This window comes from Lepidochelys kempii, chromosome 1, assembly GCF_965140285.1.
Source record: "Lepidochelys kempii isolate rLepKem1 chromosome 1, rLepKem1.hap1, whole genome shotgun sequence".
Taxonomy (NCBI): Eukaryota; Metazoa; Chordata; order Testudines; family Cheloniidae; genus Lepidochelys; species Lepidochelys kempii.
In genome coordinates, this window is record NC_136380.1 from 259,570,651 (window position 1) to 259,590,217 (window position 19,567).

At 49.4% G+C, this 19,567-nt stretch overlaps 1 protein-coding gene across 3 annotated transcripts in view; it reads left to right on the top strand.

Annotated features, from left to right (window-relative positions):
• Positions 1–2,192: 2,192 nt before the first annotated feature.
• Positions 2,193–19,567, top strand: part of SYNGR1 (synaptogyrin 1) — a 38,189-nt gene continuing 20,814 nt past the window's right edge. Inside the window, exons 1-2 of one of the 3 annotated variants that reach the window (XM_073326795.2) lie at positions 2,193–2,522; positions 18,484–18,721. In XM_073326795.2, coding sequence (XP_073182896.1) covers positions 2,424–2,522; positions 18,484–18,721 — 337 coding nt within the window. In that variant the 5' untranslated portion in view covers positions 2,193–2,423. The remainder of the gene's footprint in view (positions 2,523–18,483; positions 18,722–19,567) is intronic. The other 2 variants (XM_073326796.2, XM_073326793.2) reach the window with 2 other exon arrangements.

A 19,567-nucleotide genomic window follows, 5' to 3' on the forward strand; every position in this document is an offset into this window, starting at 1 on the left:
GTCAGTTTCCCCCTTCAGCACTGCTCAGATTTGAAGAGGCAGAGCCCACATGTCAAAAGATGCTTAACAAGCCTAAGTCTGTTCACCTTCGAGCATGTTGCAACATCTGTTTCTCCAGGCTTTTACTCAGGGAGTGGGTTAACTATGTTGAGAGAAGAAGGGTTTACCCTGGGTATGTAATGTTTTTTCTTTGTTGGCACTGGTTCAGCCTAAATTCTTTGTAATAGATTCAGCTGCACCTAGAGCTCTAGGTGGTTGTGTGCCCAGACATCAGAATAATTCCACAAAAATGGAAGGAAGGATGGTCCAACAGTTAGGGCACTAGCCTCGCCCAGCCCTTAGGAGACCTGACTTCAATTTTGTGCTCTGCCACAGACTTCCTGTATGACCTTGAGCAAGTCACATAGCCTCTCTGTGCCTCAGTCCCCTCTCTGTAAAATGGGGATAATGATACTTCCCTACCTCAGAGGGATGTTGAGAGCATGAGTTTGTTAAAGGTTGGGAAGCACTTTGAGATCTACTGATGAAAAACTAGGTATTATTAAATAAGAAGCTCGCATTTTCCAGAAAATGTGTCTAGAGGGGAGCAAAAAAGAAAAGTGAAACAGCTTTGCTGAGAAGAATCCACAATGTTGCTCACAACAGTTTGGACTTTCTCTGCACAATGGTTTTTACAAATCTTAAAAACCCAGTGAACCTGCTTCTGATTTCAGTTCACCAGTTTAGAGGAGTAGCTCTATTGAAGCCAATAGCGTCTAGGCATAAAACCAGTGTATGCAGCAGGAAAATCAAGCCCAATAACTTGAGCTATGTCTCCACTACATTTTTTTTTTCTTTACAATTTCCCACCGAGGCAATTCCACTGGTGGCAGCAAGGGTAGGAGTCCTACCTCAGACCAGCAGCTTTGCCAACTCTCATGATTTTACCACTAGTTTCAATAACTGGTGTTTTTCTTAAAGCCCCGGCTCTTGGAGTCAAGTGATTACATGAACATCTCAGCTTTCATTTTTTAAAAAGTATGTTTTGACCCTTTGTGGTTTCAGAGAAATCCTTGAAAACATGAAATGAGTGCACGTAAGCGCTCAGAAACAAAGCAAACGAAAAGAGCCCAACATATTATTTTTTGAAAAAAAAAATTTTAAACCAATCTCATGATTTTTGGGCCTGACTCGTGATTTTTGAATGCCGGACTAGTGGCACTTTACCCACCAAATCATCTGAACCTGCTCACAGGAGGTCTAGAAAACATGGTAGTCAAAATGTGGGTGGTCACAGGCACCTTGTCTACACTAGAGCACATGAAATTTTAAGAACCAATGTCTAGGCTACTCAATCCAAGCTTACACCTGAATCATGTGCCAACACACTATGGCTGCCCAGTGTGGATGTGGCTGTTAAAAAAAAGAAGTGGTTTAGGCCAGGTAGGAGCCCAAACTACAGTCCATTATTGAATCCTGTTCTATGAGGGTTTGTTCCCACCCACACTGGCTGCCAAATTGTGTTAGATCTAGAGTCTTGTCTACTACCAAATTCGCAGACAGCTCCAGCTACACTGGGATTCTCTCAAGAGTCACTCCACCCCCTTTCTGACTCCTTTGCAGTGCTGGAGTGGCACAAGGGGTCCTGGTCCATGACTGCTATGAGAATATATATATAAATTAATAATGGACGCAAGAAGCTGACTCTAGGTCTTTGTCTCTTGTGAAGCACCTAGTAGGGGCTCCAGCCCTGCCAAATAAAATAACCACAAACAATGTTATTTACTGACTGTCTTGTTTGCTGGCAAGCAAGCAGGCTGGTGGGATCTTAAAGCACCCTTCATGCCAACCTAAGGCTCTTTCGACACCCACGGCCTCTCCATCTCGCCCATGCGGGTGCAACAAAGGTGAAATGTTTATCAGTTGGACTGAGGTAAGGTGACCATTGAGCAGGACTCAGCTGTGGGGCACAGGCACTTGTGAGCAATACGTTTTGTAGGCCCTACAAAAATAAAACAGGCAGCACCCTTCACTGCCCCGAGCACTGCATTAAAAATACATAACAGCTGGGGTTGCATTGCGGTCTGCACAGCTCGCCTTCCCAGGGGCTCACACTTCTCCTGCCCCCTCCCAGCTGCTCGAGGCGCGTTCCCGAGCCTGGCCTGGCGCGTTCCCGCCGCTCAGGGGCTGCTGCTGCTGCGAAGGAGCGCGCGGCCCCTGCACACTCGCGCCTGCCCGGGCGTGGAGCGCGCGTCTCCCTCCAGCCGGGCAGCGGCGACGGAGCGGGGAGCGACAGCGCGGCCATGCACAGCTAGCCCCGGCCCGCGCGCCTCCGTTAACCCCCGCGGGGCAGCGTTCCTGCCCCTCCCTCCCCCCCGGCCGGCTGCGCGGAGTGGCTCAGACACACGCAGGGGCTCAGCGGCGTGCCACGGGGCGCCCCCAGGATGGAAGGGGGCGCGTATGGAGCGGGCAAAGCCGGGGGCGCCTTCGACCCCCAGACCTTCTTCCGGCAGCCTCACACTGTCCTGCGGGTGCTCTCCTGGGTAAGGGCACGGGGCGGGGTATCTGCCTGCCTGCCTGCCATGGGCTGTGGGTGCGGGCCGGGCTGGGGGGGAATGACCTTCCCCGGCCGCGCTCCTCAGTGAGCCGCGTGCCCTGCGCTCCGAGGGCCCCCCCGCCGGGCCGGGCCGGGCCCCCCCCCCACCTGCCCTGCCGGGCCGGGCCGGGCCGGGCCGGGTCTCGCTCCACCCCCCACCCACTCCCCCGTCAGGCCGGGCCCCGCCACCACCTGCCGGGCCCCCCCATCCACCTGCCGGGCGGGGCCCCGCTCCACCACCGGCCGGGCCGGGCCCCATGGGGGGCGAAGCAGGAGCCGGTGCTGCAAAATCCCCTCTGCCCAGGGAGAGACGGCCGCCCCGCCTGGGATCCCCGGCTCAGGTGGCGGCTCCGGTGCCGGTCGCGCGTGTCTCGGATCCCCCCCCCCCCCCACACACACACCTCCTGGCTGCCCGAAGACGGGGTGTTTCTGCAGCGGGGTGGGGACAGAACACGGGAGCCGAGAGGAGGGAGGAAAATGGGACGTGATCCAAACACAATCCCGCTGCCCCCCTCCCCAGGGAAGGATGTGGTGCAATGGGGGCGTCGTTCCCCCCCCCGGGTCAGTCAGTGTAGTGGGGATATTTTCAGAGAGGAGCTTGTTTGTTTTGTTTACAGGGGGGACCTGGAAACACTGGTGTCTGCGGCGGGGGTGGGGGTGGATCTGCAAATGACAGAGATAATTCTGCACGGCAGCGCCTCTGCCTCGCCAGCCCGTCTAGTTCTGTCTGCTCTGCTTGCTGCTGGGGACGGGGAGCAGCGAGGGAGGGGGCTTGTACGAGATGCGGGGGGGGGGGGGGGTTGTCCTTTCTCGGCCGCCCGGCTCCCTTGCCTTGCCTTGCCTTGCCTTCTTTCCCATTCTGCAATGTGTTGTGGTTCTGTGCGGGGGGGGGGGGGGGAGGACGGCTCAGTGGGAGCTGGGAGGGGTCTCTTCGGCCTCTTTTCCTTGCTACGGTGGGGGGAGGGAGGGTCTCTTATCTTGTAACACTGATCCCGTGGCTGCAGCTCTGTGCGGGAAGGTCATGGGGATTAAGGGAGCGAGCTGCAAACACAGAGCTAGAGAGAGAGATTGCATTAAGAAGGGGGTGGGGGGCAGTGTGAGAAGGAGGAGGAGGAGAGCATGAAGAGAGAGACACACACACACAGCAAGGTGGACAAGCAGGAGCCTGAGATGCCCCAGAGCAGCTCCCTGTTCGTTTGTTTTTAAAAAAATGTATATGAAAAAAGTGGAAAGGAAAGGAGCATGGTATTACCAAGGGAGGGGAGTTCAGGAAATCTCCTGGAGCATGGCTGCTCTGGAAATCCATTATGAAGTGATGGATGCACCCCCCCATCGCCTGGCTTGGGGAAAGCAGCAGAGAGTGTTCCAGCCGAGGATGATGGACATGATGTGACCTAAAAGGATTTTTCCATCCCTAATTTCTGGGGCAGAATTTCCTCTCCCTTTTTTGTAATACCACAACTTCACTGTAACACTGCATGAGGGTTCTGGCTTCCCAAAGCCGGGAGGGAGAGAGAACGAGAGACAGTCTCTGCTGCGCGCTTCTTTCTGCACCACTGTATCTTGTACTCTGGCGTCTCCTCCATGAACTCCCATAATGTTCCATAATGACTGTCCAGCCATGGCAGACTACCCAGGGCTTAGCATTCCCTTGGATGTCCTACTAGTTCACCGCAACCACCAGCTCTGTCTGCTTGACCTTGACAGAGGATGGAATGGGATTGACCCCATGCAGTACATTACAGACCTTCACTTAGCTGTAGAAACAAATATCCTATTGCAGAACATTGGCGGTACCCTGGGCTCAGCATCCTAACAAGGATAGCCTGCTTGTTAGTCATGGGGAAGGGGGGGCACCTTTTTCTCCCCCTTAATTCATTTTCTTCTCACCTGTTCCTGTTGGCCCATTTTACCTCCTCTTTAGCACCTCTCCCCCAGTGCTGCTGAGCCAGAGCCTTGAGTTCACAAGCTAACCCAAAGCATTTGTAATGATATGCTGTGTATTATTCGTGTTTATTGTGAAGCACCAGAGGTATGCCTGGCACTTTACCATCACAGAGAAACACCTGGCCCCACAGGTGTTGGAACTAGGGATGCTGCTGCACCCCCTGGCTTGATGTGGTTTCCATCATATCCAGGGTTTACAGTTTGGTTCAATGGCTCTCAGCACCCCCCCACTGTACAAATTGTTCTAGCACCTCTGCCTAGCCCCTGCCCCATAGAGCATGCAATCTAATTTTGATGAGTGCAGTAAACACCTTTAAAGGATGAGGCACAAGAACTCAGGTAGGTTGTAGAAGATGGTGTGTTGTTTAATGTTGAGAAGAAGATGAGCACCTGGTGATTGGGTCTGACACATAGGAGACTTAGGCCAGTGTAGAGAGGTTGGCATCACTAGAGTGCCTCTCTGTGCACTGTCAGGACACTGGTGTGAGGCAGCTCATGTTTCCAGACTGCTGCTGGTGATAGGAAGCAGCAGCTCCCCAGTACGCACGGAAGGACACTTCTTGTAGCATGTGGGCAGAATATTTCTTTATTTCTTTACACCTGACAAAAATTTAAACAAATGTGGTGCAGGCAAAAGGAGTTGGCTCAACAGTCCTGGAAAACAGAGTCCTCTGCATTTTCCCCAAACCTGCTTACCAAGGGCAGTAACCATGCACACCTCCCCCACACTGCTCCCCGTCAACATGCCTCAGCTGGAAAAAGCAGCAGCTACTGGAGCGTGCAGGAGTTAATTGTACATAACCTGTTCAGTCCCTGGGCTCCCTGTGGAGGCCCCCCACAAGGGGGCCAGTGGAGATGGGGGGACTTGTCCACTGACAACCAGACTGAGGCAGCCAACTCTGTTCACACAAGCCATGCTACACATAGGGAAATTGGGGCACAGAGAAGTTAAGCAACCTGCCCAGCATCATCCAATGAGCAGGCAGGGCTAAGAATGGAATGCACAGATTCTGAGTCTCAGGCCTAGATCAGTAAGTAGGTCACATTGACAGGAGTTATATTTGCATTTTACCTTAGAGGTAAAAGGCTTTGTCTCCCATTCACAGCAATCCTGGCTTTTTGCTCAAAAAAATCTCCCACTTTTGCTAGTACTTGTGCAGTTTCACCTCTGGCAACAACAGTAGGAGCCCTAGTGTAGATGAGGCTTTTACCACCATGTCACATAGACTTGTTCTTAGCAGGCAGGCCAGGTCTACGCTAAAAAGTTAGATTGACTCAGCTACGTTGCTCGGAGGTGTGAAAAATCCACACCCCCGAGAGATATAGTTAAGCCAATTTAACCCCCAGTGTAGACAGTGGATTAACTACAGCAATGGGAGAATCCCTCCTGTCGATGTAGGTAGCATCTACACTTCAACTGCTACAGCAGTGCAGCTGCAGCGGTTCAAGTATAGATCTAGCCTTAGATGACACAGTGGGTAAAATGCCAGTGGCTCTATACTGGAGCTCCCATAAGTGTTAGCAGCATTGGAAAGCTTTACAAAAACCAGCCTTGAGTCATCCAGTCACACCCTTACCCTGACCTGTGATTTGCACTGAAATCAGTGATCTAGAGCTGACAGCCTCTTTATACCATTGTCAGCTACACCGAGCAAGCCAGTCCCCGCTCCCCGTTTCAGATAAGAAGTTATTCCCATCTTCTGCCACACAACTACATGTGCTGGGTTTGGGGCCTGTGTAAGTCTCTAAGGCAGGATGTGACATGCCCAGGGTGGATATAAATCAATGATTTTTTTTGTAATTGGATTTTTTTGATAAAATGCTTTTTGAGAAAAAAACCTATCTAAAGATAGATACATTATGGCTCAAAGATATCTCATCATGGAATAGGGATTATAAATTCTGATTCTATAGTATGAGACAATATAATTATATAATGTTTAAGAAAAGTTTTGTTAATGAGTTCCAATAGTTCATGGATTAGGGACCCAATCTTTTGGGACTCCAGGGGGTTCTGTATAGGTTTAGGTTAATCTTTCTATCTACCCAGTGGAACTCAGTGCTCAGTCTAGAAGATACCATCAGAGATCCTTAGTTTTGCAGTTTTCAAACTGTGGATTTGTGTCTCCAGAGATAACATGCTTGTTAACAGCAAAAATGTTTTTAAATAAATATATAGAGGTGAGAAATAGTTAAATTAAACAATTTAAATGTCTGTCTGGTGGTGATCTCCTCCTAATACAGCATGGCAAGAAAATCCTCCAAATATTAATGATTAACCTGTTGAATTGGAGATAGTTTACCACCCAATGATTTCATAAATACCTTCTTCAGTTATCTCTGGTAAATGAAATAACCAAACAATCATTCATTTTCTGATATAGCTGTAAAACTAATTTGAAAAGTTTTTCAAAATAAATCACTTTAAAAATGTATACCTTCTAAAAATGAAACCTACATCTATCTCTGAGTTGTGAAGAATATGTATTGAGGTTATAACAACCAACAAGAATGCACTTTTATGTAGAAATCCATGATTAAATCGAGTCTTCCTGACTAGTGATTTAAATCAATTGATTTAAATCAAATCTGCCGTGGACATGCCCGCTTTTGAATCTAGCTTTGACTCCACAAATAAATAAAGTGTTAATTGAGAAAAGGCTTGTTGCTTATTGTTCAGGGTTTCCCAATTGCTTGGTGGTGTTAATTCCAGAGACAGAAGCATCATTCAGTTTAAAAAAACATAAACAGCTTGGGGGTGTCTCTTTGTTTTAGAAATAGGTTCAGTTTGGTGGCTTGGTTCTGTGCATTTCAAACAGCAGCTGCTCAGTGAAAGCTCTGAATAAAATGTTGCCTTATGACTAGAAAAGCAAAGTTTCCTTCAACCATATGTGAGCTCGAGAATCAGCCAGATAGGGATAATTAAAACAGCCCCCTACCATCCCCTCTCCTTTTTAAATTACAAAAGCTCCTAGAGGTTCTATCTAAACCAGTCGTTCCCAAACTTTAACAGCCCGCGAACCCCTTTCACTAAATTGTGAAATCTCGTGAACCCCCTTCTAAAAATGAATATTTCCAGAGATTTAAGTTTAAATTTCCTCCGCACTCCACGGGGCTCCTGCTGCTTGACCCTGTTGACTGCCCTGGTCAACTGAGCTCCACTGAGCTCGGGCTGCAGGTCCCGCTGACTGCCGGGGCTTGGGCTGCCAGCCCCAACTGCCCAGCCCTGCTCTCCCTGCGGCTTGGGCTGCCAGCCCCGTGCGGAGCGCTGGGGTTTGGGCAGCCGGCTCCCCCGCTCATGGGGGCAGGGCTCGGGTTGCCAGCCCCAACTGCCCTGCCCCTCTCTCCCTGAGGCTTGGGCTGTCTGCCCTGCAACCGGGTCCCACCTGCTGCCTCCAATGCCCAGGGTCCTCTGGCCGCCGTTAGTGAATTTTTTCTGGCAAACCCCCTGTAACGTTCTGCAAACCCCCGTTTGGGAACCACTCATCTAAACTGAGATCAGGGTCCTGTGGTGCTAGGACCGCTACAAACACATAGTGAGAGACAGTCCCTGCGGCAAAGAGCTTACAGTCTAAATACACAAAACAGACACAGCGACATTAGCCCAGAGAGAGGAAATAAGTTGCCCACGGTCACACAGCAGGTCAATGGTAGAGCTGGGATAGAACCTAAATCTCCAGGTGCCTAATTGAGTACCCTGTGCACTACATCATGCTCTCTCCAAGCCCTGCACTTACAGGACTGCTAAATGTTGGGGACAAGTCCAGTGGGAATTTAAATGGGGGTGTAAGCTGCACTCGGAGTACAGGCTAGTCAAGTAATGAGTGTAAATAGTGAAGCAGTGAAATTTACACTGATTTGTTTTTTGGGGAGCCGATCCAGTCCCTGGTGTGTAGTAAGTCAGTGGCAGCTATACCCACTTCCCTTCCACTAGGACCTGAATGTCCCGGAAGGTGTTGAGGATGGTGTGTGTGAGAATAGAGAAGCAGTCTTCTTTTACAACCTATTAGGGGCTTTCTCTGCTATTCCCTTTTTCTCCCCCTCACCTCCGTGGCCAGGTGTAGAAGTTACACTTGTCTTGCACACAGTGACGGCTAAATCATTGCAAATTACCCTGTTACTACTTTAGGTGTATGTTGGTCAGAAACTGGCTGTAATCTACAGCCCATGTGTGTCACTGCTGAATTCAGCCTAGACGTTTCCATCGGTGGCGCCTCCACTTACTTCAGGCTATTGAGTCTCTTTGTGAGAGGGACTTACCACCTCACCTGTCTGATGGGTGACAAGGGGATTCAAAGCTGGCCTCTTGTACACACTGCTTCCCCGCAGTGAGTTCCCAGTCTCACTCTGGTAGCAGAGTGGCCTTCAGGAGTTTCCACATTTGCTCAGCCTTGGCTCATCCATTCGGTTTCTGCCAGAAATAGCACTCAGTGCTGTGAGTGGTAGCTGCCTCATCTTGTTCACATGATTTTACCACGCCTGCTTGCTGGCTGCCTTCTGGTATGTCAGCAGATAGGCTGCTGAAGGGAGTGCAGCAGTGCATATAAAATGTATTTGGATTTAATTAAAGCAGTGGATGCAGTGTTTCATGAAGCCTTATTCACAACAATAATTCAAATGGGCTTGGGCAGGGATGCTGTCATGTGAACTGAGCACTGGCTAACAGACCACAATAACCAAAGAATAACGATACATAGCACTGGATTGATCTGGGGGAGATGCTGGGTGGGTTACAGCAGGGACTGTTGTTCAAGTTTTGTTTAACATTTCAGTAATGATCTGGGAGTGGCAGTAAGCATCATATTACTGACATTGGTAGGTGATATTAAATTGGGCAGAGTTGCGAACCCCAGTAAGGAAGGAGAAATAATGCAAAGGAACTGAGAGTAGTTAGAAACATGAGCAAAAAGTAATAAAATTACAGTCATCTTGGAAAAATACAGGCTAATACACTGATGGAAAAATAATCCAAAATGGGAGGGAGACTGTTGGGAAGCAGTAATGCAGAGGAACCTAGGGGTGACACTGGATTGTAAATTAGACATGAACCCGCAGTAGGAGATGGCAGCAAACAGAGCCAGTGTGATTTTTTTTGTTTACTTTAAGGCATGTATGCAGAGACATTAGTTATATACATCATGGAGTCCAGAGATAATAGTTCTCTACAGAGGTTGTGGTACTGCACCTGGCAAACTGTAGTCAGTCTGAGAACTTCATTACTAGAAAGATATTGATGAATTAGAAGGTGTTGTGAGAAGGGTGATCATACAGATCATTAAGCCCTCCAGTCCCTGTATGAGGAAAGACGAAATGATTTAAATATGTGTACAGTTGCTAGGTTGAACAACAACCAGTGGGAATAGAATAACCATCTGGGAGCATTTGAAGGATATTGACACCAAAGTTAGAGAGGAATGTTTTAGGGTGGTACTAGGAGTAACGGGGATGAAATTAAGAAGATTGTTTAGCCTGAAGATAAGGGAAAACATTTGGTAGGGGGATCTGTTGGATTAGGCTGAGCTTCTCAAAGTTACCCATGGAAATCTGAATGAACAATTTCCTTTAATTTTTAATCTAGATTCCTTGGGCGGTTTTGAAAATCTCATCCTTACTCTCCAAAGGAGACATGGTAGAAGCCCCAGTGCTTGGGACATATAAGATGGCCTGTACAAAGCACTAGAAAATGTATTGTCAGGTGCACTAACCAAGCCTAGGTCATGTACTAGGTCTTTTCTGTCCCTGTTGAGTGTGGGAGGAGCACTTCAGTGGAAGCTGGGTTGGGTTGCCAAGGAGGGAGAAGAACAGAACGATGGCGGGGAGAGGATGCTTTCTTCTGTTATGTAGACATCTTGAGCACTACTCCGGCAGGATATAAAAGGGTTAATACTAGGGATCAGCACCTCAACGCTGTGTAGCAAAGTGGGCCAGCTCAGTCACACCATTTCAAATCGTATGGTGGGAACCGGCTGTGGGAATTTAGGATTCCAGAGATCTCTGAAAATATCACCTGCTCCAGATTGGCAGTGAATAAAAGCTGTTATCATCTGGCTACTGACAGGATGAAGTGAGCTGGTGGGTTTTGTTCAATCCCTACTGGGATTGTTGTCCACATCCTTAACCCCCAGCCCCAGCAGACTGTCTCAGCAGAGCAACCAAATAGGTAATGGGTCATGCAGATGGACTGTCCTGCACAGAGGTGACCCTCCTGGTCAGGGCTCAGTCACACCAGGAGGGTGGCATCCTAAATTTCCGCTAAGCTGTGGGGCCACACAGCAGCCTGTTAAGCATAGTGCAGGCGCTTAGGGCTGTGGCAGGAAGAGATTCCTCTCCTCCAGCCCTCACCTAGCCCAGCCACGGACCTGCCGCAGCCGGGGGAGACGCACCCCTTCTCTGGCCATAACCCAGCCCAGCCATGGACCTGCCGGGACAGGGAGTGGTGTCTGTCCCATCCCAGCCCAGGTGCTGCTGGGGGGAGTCGTCTCTCCCCGCCATAGTCCCAGTGCAGCCTGCACCCCAAACCCCTCATCCCCAGCCCCACCACAGAGCCTGCAGCCGAAGCTCTCACCCCCCCCCCCCCAACCCTCTGCCCCAGACCTGATCCCCCTCCAGCACCCTGAAACTCTCATCTCCAGCCCCACCCCAGAGCCCTCACCCCCAGCTGGAGCCCTCACCCTGCCACCCCAACCCTCTGCCCCAGCCCTGAGCCCCTCATCCCCAGTCCCACCCCAGAGCCCTCAGCCCCCCACACCCCAAACCTCTGCCCCAGCCCCCTCCCACACTTGGAACCCCTCAGCCCCACCCCCGCCACATGAATTTTGTTATGTGCACCAATATGGAGGTGATGTATCACACATCACCTCCATATTGGTGCACATAATAAAATTCATTCCGCACATGGGTGGGAAAAATTAGAGGAAACCCTGGTGGCATCTAGGAAGTTTTGGCTGCCTGCACAGTACCTGGCTGTGTGGGTAAATAGAGGCCTTTAGCTGCCAGATCCAGCACCAGTCACGGACATTTACCAAAGAAACTAAATACACAATTTCTTCAAAACTATCTAAATCAAAGTAGACACAGAAAGAAATGTATCTATGCTGGGCTCTCCAAAGCTTTTCAGGAACTCTGGTTGTGGGTGCCTGGGTGAAAACAAAAGCTGGATAATCTCTAGCAGGTTGGTCTTTCTTCTGTTTCTTTTTGCTAGCTTAGCTTGATTTATTTATTTATTTTCGGTCACTACCACTGTTCCTTCTAAGCTGTGCGGTGCACCTGCACACAGATCCTAAACCCCACGCACACCGCAAAACACTGCGAGCACAAAAATTGGCACAGAAGCACAACAGTTTGCACAGAAAATTTTTTTTACGCACACGGCCTGTCAAAAATTCGCACAGAAGATGTTTTTTTGCGCACATGGCATGTCAAAAATTAGAGGGAACATTGGTCACTACCAATATCAAATGCAGGAGAGGTTTTTGCTTTGTTCTGTCTGAGCAGGAATTGATTATAAGCTCCATGCGGAATAGTATGTCACTAAAATATTTCCTCTCTATAATGAAATAAAAAGGGCTTTCAGGGGAAGGGAAGAAAGCAGGCAGTGTGACAGCCAGCCAGCCTTGTGACTGCAGACAATTGTGGGGAGTTAGGGCAGGAAGCATGGCAGACAATCCCACAGTAGGGCAATCTTGGAGATCTCTGAAAAGTAGTAGGGAGTAGAGGCAGCGTGACCGAGTCCTCATGTGATACTCATCAAATTCTAATGCACTGCTGAAGGCGGGCAGTGTTCTGCACCCATCGTATGATGCTCAGGAGGGCCTAATGCACTGCTGAAAATGGGCAGCATGATGGAAGCATCACATGACACTCAGGAGGTTCTGCTATGCTGGCTACATGGCTCAGCCTGCAGCGTTGGGGCGGAGGGGAAAGCAATGTGTCAAGCAGGGGGAATCTCTGCTTCCCAGAGTGTGGTTCCTCCCTTTGCTGCTGTTTAAATCAGCTTCTTCAGTTCAAGGAGGAAAATGTCTTTCAGGAAGGAAGCTGCCTTCCCTTTCCCCAGGCGCACCCTGCCTCTTCTCCCCTGCCACTGGCACACAACACACACGCTCGCCACAGCATGCAATTCTGTCAGCAGGTTCAGCTCCCTTGTTTCCCCCTTCAACACGCCAGTGTTCATTTGATCTCCTCTGGCCATTCTGTCTGTCTCCTTCGTTACTGCACTCTGATATAGGGGGATGTGCCATGGGAATGCATGGTAATAGTTCGTGGGTGTCTAAGAGAAGGACTGGCTGCAAGTGGTGAAGCGAGTCCACCATAGGGTGAGTGAGGAGCACGGTCGGAACCTCTGAGTTTACCTGGCCAAATGTCTTTGCTTGTTTAAAACCCCCTTGCAGGCCAGTGTACTTCCGACATAACTCCAGAGCAGCTGGTGGGGTTATGCCAGTGGTTCTCAAACTTTTGTACCGGTGACCCCTTTCACATAGCTAGCCTCTGAGCGCGATCCCTCTTATAAATTAAAACTACTTTTTTTTATATTTAACACTCTTATAAATTCTGGAGGCAAAGTGGGATTTGGGGTGGAGGCTGTCAGCTCGTGACCCCCTAAGTAATAACCTTGTGACCCCCTGAGGGGTCATGATCCCCAGTTTGAGAACCCCTGGGTTATGCTGATTGCCAGACTGAGGTGAGAAGAGAATTAGGGACCACGGGTTTAACTGAACAAGTGCTAGACAAGCACTAGATTGTACTTGGTCTTTACGCAAGCAAGCAGTGAGGGGTAGGAGCAGGGCGTATCAGAGCCAGCCAGGAGTGCAGGGACTGGTCCCTAGCTATTCCTGCAGCAGTGCACAGTGCCTGTAAGGGGGCAGAGAATTGGTGCAGCAATGGCGTGGCATCCCAGCACCAACAAGCAGAGTTAGTCACCATCAAGTGCAGGGGCGGCAGGTTTGTATAGTTTTTGGTGGTACCCAGAATGGGTCCAAGTCCTGCCTCCCCTCCACACCTGCCTTGTAAGCCAATATATATATATTAAAATAATGTAAAAATGGACTGGAAACAGTAAGCATTTAACAGTTTCCCTATATTGCACAATGTGAGGGGACATGGGGGGGATGAGGGCTCTGGCTGAGGATGAGGGCTCTGGGGTAGGGCTGGGGATGAGGGGTTTGGGGTGTGGGAGGGAGCTCAAGGCTAGGGCAGAGGGTTGGGGCGTGGGGGGATGAGGGCTCTGGCTTGGGGTGAGGGCTCCGGGGTGGGGATGAGGATGAGGGGTTTGGATTGTGGGAGGGGGCTCAGGGCTGGGGCAAAGGGTTGGGGTACAGGGAGGTGAGGGCTCTGGCTGGGGGTGCGGGCTCTGGGGTGGGGCTGGAAATGAGGAGTTTGGGTGCAGGCAGGCTGCCCTAGGGACTGGGGCCAAAGAGGAGGACTCCACAGTCCCCCCAACAGCACACTCACCTGGCACCATCACTGCACCTGCTCCTGGGGGCCGGGCCCCTCTCAGGTCCAGGAAGCCCCCTCACTTCCCCTGTGGTCGATGCCGGGGTGGGGGCTGGGAGGCTGCCATCACGTGTGCGCCTCCTCCTGCTGCAGCCTGCCGCCGGCGCCGCTCCCTTTTATAGCTGGCAGCAGCTGGCGGATGCTCTGGGTGAGGCACGTGGGGTGGCAGCTGGGGCTGGGGGACGCAGTGGGGGAGGCGCACACAGCAGCAGGTGGGGCTGGGGGAGGCACGCAGGACGGCAGCCGGGACTGGGGGAGGCGCGTGGGAGGCGGGAGAGACCTGGCCCCGAATGTTGGTGGAGCCGGGCTCCCAGGCCCTGAATTCGCTGGAGCACGGGCTCATATAACTCACTGCCCCTGATCCAGTGGGAATGATGCAGCGCCTGCAGCAGCTTGAGCACTCCTCCGTGTGCTGGGCAGCCGCAGGAGGGACTCTGCCTCTCTGAGGAAAACGTGTTCAGTGTTCTCCCTCGGACAGTGCCTAGAGTTGGGCCTAGATGGCGCGACCCAGCCCAAACCGAGTGCTTTTTGGTTCAGGACCTTGCTTGCGCTGCAAGCCAAACAGCTGCACAGCAAGGAGCCTACACATTTTCCTGGCAGAGCTTGTTAGCACTGCAAATGGACTAGCTCTGGGGTTTTATTTTTTTTTTTCTGTCTCTTAAAAATAAGCATAGAAAAGTAATTGCAAAAACCTGTGTTAATTCAGTGTTTAAGGTTACATGCTCACAACCACAAGAAGCCAAGAACTATATGCATCCGATGAAGTGAGCTGTAGCTCACGAAAGCTCATGCTCAAATAAATTGGTTAGTCTCTAAGGTGCCACAAGTACTCCTTTTCTTTTTGCAAAGACAGACTAACCCGGCTGTTACTCTGAAACCTATAAAAGTTTGGGTTCTGACAGTAATGCTAACTCAGCCAAATCACATGGAAATACTATTTGCTAACCTGTTTTTCTAGTTTAATGGTAGCTTTAATATATTATGTTTTCTGCTGTAGAATATATTGCATAAAACATACAGTACAGGATGTGCAACATGGCCACTGGAAGGTTATTCTTGGAATCTTAAAGAGATACTATCTGCTTTGAAATCTAGTCAGTTTACAACAATGATTTCAAAGTAGGTTTAGGTCAGGGGTCTCAAACTCAAATGACCACGAGGGCCACATGAGGACTAGTACATTGGCGCAAGGGCCACATCACTAAGACCCGCCGCCCCGGCCCCACCCCTGCCCTGCCTCTTCCCACCCCTTCCCTGCCTCCATTCCAATCCCTTCCCCGAAATCCCCACCCCAACTCTGGAGGAGAGGCCAGGGCAACACACAGACCCCTGTGGCCCCCCCCACCTGGAGGAGCGACCAGGGTAACACGCAGACGCCTGTGCCCCTCCTCCCCCAGGTTCTGTCTGCTTCCTGGAGCAGCGCGGGGGAAGGGCAGGCAGGCAGGAAGGGAGCCTGCCCTGCCCCTGATGCGCACCAGGCCGGAGCTGCTCTAGGTAAATGCGGCGGGGGGCCAGCAGGCTGCAGAAAATAACCCCGTGGGCAGCATGAGAAAGTCCTACAAATACCAGTGGATTTGGTTTAGGTACTGCCCTTGCCTCTCAGTCCCCCCTCCTCTCCCCGGCCATCCAATTTTTGAAGTTTTACAATCACGTTTTTCTATTTTTAGAATATTTTTTCTTTCTCAGTTGCAGCATGAGAAACTCTCACAAATACCAGTGGAAACCAGCAGGACCCAAATCCTGCAAACACCAATGTGTGTAATGTTCTTCACATGATGGTCCAATTTGAAGTCAATGAGATGGCTCATGTGCATAAAGTTATGCACATGTATTTGCATGATTGGGCCTAATAACTACGCAGAGCGGAAGGATAGCCTTGTGGTTAAGGTGCTGGGCTGGCACTTGGGAGATCAGGATTTAATTCCTTGGCCTGTCACAGACTCCCTGTATGGCCACAGGCAAGCCACTTCAGCTCTTGGCACTTCAGTTCTCCATCTGTAAAATGGGGATAATCCTTCCTTTGTCTTGTCTGTTGAGATTGTAAGCTCTTTGGGAAAGGCGCTGTCTATTACCATGCGTATATGCCGCCCCTGTGGCAGTGGGGTCCTGATCTCTGTTGGGGCCCCTAAACTCACAAATAATAAATAATGCTACGACACAGGGAAAGTGATTATACCCAAAGTGCACGATGCAAGCAAGCTGAAAATATGCCATATTTTTTCTCTAGTCGTCTTGTTACAGCAACATTAGCCATTATTAGTGACAGGTACCAACTGCCCAAATCGCCTCTTGCTTAATGCAGTGTAACTCCACTGACTTCAGCGTGGTAACTCCTGATTTACATGGCTGGCAGGTTTGGTGAATCAGGCCCAATACTATCAGCCAGAGTGTCATATTTTTTATGTTGGTATCCCTGTAACTTTTTGGCATTTCTGACATTTTAGCTGTGAAACTTGAGTGCTGAGTTAATGCAGGGATATTTGGGGTGGGGGGAAGTTGCATTTAATTAATGATCTAAATAAACATTTATATCATTACTTTATCATGAAATCAGGCAAATGTAGGACCTGTCCCAATGGGTTGCTAGATAAGCCACCTTCACTGTTCATGTGCAGGATTAACTGCCATGGGTTAGGTGGGCCCTACCCTCCATTCTGAAGGCTGCCAAATGTGGATTCTCCCAAGCCATTATTTATTTATATGATGATTTATTACATGCCCAGCCCCGCAGCCTCTAGGCATATTTACATAACAGGAAAAACCCCAAGGCTGGTGCCTATCGTAGGCAGCAACAATTGCCAGCCCAACTGTGCCCATCCATTCAAGTCACCCCATTCTGGCCCCCTATCAAGTCGAATGCTTAGGGAAATAGATGAGTCTCGCTGCACTGTGCTCTGACTGTCAGTCTACCAGAGTGGTGGTGGGCTGACAATGAGGGCCGGTTTCAAAGCTGAGAAGCCTCCACCCTGCCACTAGCTCTGCACTCCTTCTCTGGGCTGTCAGCTGGGTTAGTGATCTGATACACATGGAGCAGGCTGGGCTGTGATTTTGGGGGTACCAGAGGTGAATATATTGCATGTGCATTTAGGGTGTTACGTGATTCTCCATGGGCCACTGTGCTCTGGCCTGGAAATGCCTGCAAAATCCACAGCTAAGAAGAGAGTGGATCAGTCAGTGGCTGAATAGATAGAATGAGAATATTAGTAGACAGATAGTTAGTGTTATGTGTTGGACAGAGGGAAGGATGTAGTGAACAGAGTAGATGGATAGAAAGGATAAGGAGGTGTGGATAGAAGGATTGTTAGGAGAACAGATAAGTAGAGAATGCAGAGTAGTGGATAGTGAGAGGGTGAATGGGGAAGAGAGAACAGGAGTAGAAGTTGGACAGATAAAGTAAGTGAATAAATGGGAGGGAACAATGAATAAAAGGAAAAGCCATCTGGAGAGAACTGGTGGGTGGAGGATGGAGTGGGAGGGTGAATGACTGCCTATAGAGGATTTAGGGCTTGTCTACACTTACAATGCTGCAGTTCAGTTCAGTGAAGACACTGCCATCTGTAGTAAATCCTCCCTGAGAGGCAGTAGCTAGGTTGATGGGAGAATTGTTCTATCAACCTAGTGCTGTCTATACCGGGACTTAGGTTGGCTTAACTATGTTGCTGAGGGGGGTGGATTTTTCCACCCGAGAGAGATGTAGCTATGCCAATATAACTTTCAAGTGTGGACCAACCCTCAGAGCTTGTCTACCCAAGAACTAAAACGGAAGAAATGAAACCGGTACCAGTTCACCCTTTTCCTTAATCTGGTGCTAGTCTGTGTGTGGGCACTCTGATTTCAGATGGAGAATGGCCTCTTTCAATTGATCTTAAATATGTAAAAAATAATAATAATAAAAATAATAAAATAAAAAATAAAAATATAAGTTAAGAATATCCTATTATGAGGCAATTCTTAGAAATAAAGTAAGGTAATCTTCCCCTCAGCAATTGTCCAAACTAGAGCTGGGCAAAAACTTTTTTAGCAAATAGTAAATTCACAGACAAGTGCATTTTGGGGGGTACCAAAACTATCTGAGTTCATGTCCAATTCAGCAAATAGTTTTTACCAAAAAAACCCCCCTTAAAATAAAAATTTTGGAAATGTCAAAATGAACCATTTCATTTGGAATCAACACATTGTTTTCCAAATATTGTTTCATGTTGATGTTCAAAATTGCATTTGACCCAACAAAATGTTTTCAGGTTTTCGGTTTGTTGAGTAAATCCTGCCTCTTCCAAATCAGTTTTGGATCTAAGTGACCCAATATTTTTTCAGTGTAGCCCAAACAAGCTAACAAGACAGGCTCGCAGCTCAGACAGAGAAGGCATATGAGGGCCAGCTAGTCTCAGGAGACCTCTTCTCCACTCTACTAGTCGCCTGGTGGTCTGGAGGCAGGCATGGTCCTCACCTTCCTCCTGCCTCCCTCTCCTCAGGTGTTCTCTATTGTTGTCTTCGGCTCCATTGTGAATGAAGGTTACCTGAACCGCCCCGATGAGATGGAGGAGCACTGTATCTTCAACCGCAACCACAATGCCTGCAACTATGGCATCACCGTGGGCGTCCTCGCTTTCCTCAGCTGCCTTCTCTATCTGGCTCTGGATGTCTATTTCCCACAGATAAGCAGCGTCAAGGACCGCAAGAAGGCAGTGCTCTCGGACATCGGCGTCTCTGGTGAGCTTCCTGGCTGGTTGGCATGGAACCCGTCTCCTCAGGGAGCTGAGCTGAGCTGAGGGAAGGAGCCTGTCTTATTTCATAAGCCAACTGGCCAGACATCCATGGAACAGGAGCTCTTTGACTGGTCTCCTTCCTTGTGCCCCCTCACCTTCGTTATCGTCTTCTCTTCTTTGTCCTCCAACCTTCTTCCCCCTTCTTACACCCACTCCTCTTTTTTCCTCTTTTCTCCCTGTCTCGTCTTTCCTTCTCTTTCCTCCTCCTATCCCCATCCTCTCCTTCCTCTTAACTCATCATCTTTTTTCCTCACCCTCATCTCATCCTCTTCCTCTTAGCCCTGTCTCTCTTTGACCTCTCTCTGGCTTCTGCTGCTGCCTTATGATTCGATGATGGGATAATGACACCACAGGCAGCTCAAGCATTCCTCACACAGTGTGGGAGATGTGAACATATGTGCAAATTGCATTCCTGTGATTAAAAATGGCAAGCCTTAAAAATGACCTGCAAAGGAAAGAAACATCTGGTTTATGCCCCTTTATTTTAATTCTGTATGATGCATAAAAACAGCTTGAAAGGATGCCTTTTTGCCCTTATTTTTTCCTTTAGAAATATCAAGTCTCATTTTCTCTGGTTTTTGCTGGAGGTCTCCTTGGAGGGGGAGGAGATAGCTCAGTGGTTTGAGCATTGGTCTGCTAAACCCAGGGTTCTGAGTTCAATCCTTGAGGGGGCCATTTAGGAATCTGGGGCAAAAATTGAGGATTGGTCCTGCTTTGAGCAGGGGGTTGGACTAGATGACCTCCTGAGGTCCCTTCCAACCCTGATATGCTATGATTCTGTGAAGACCAG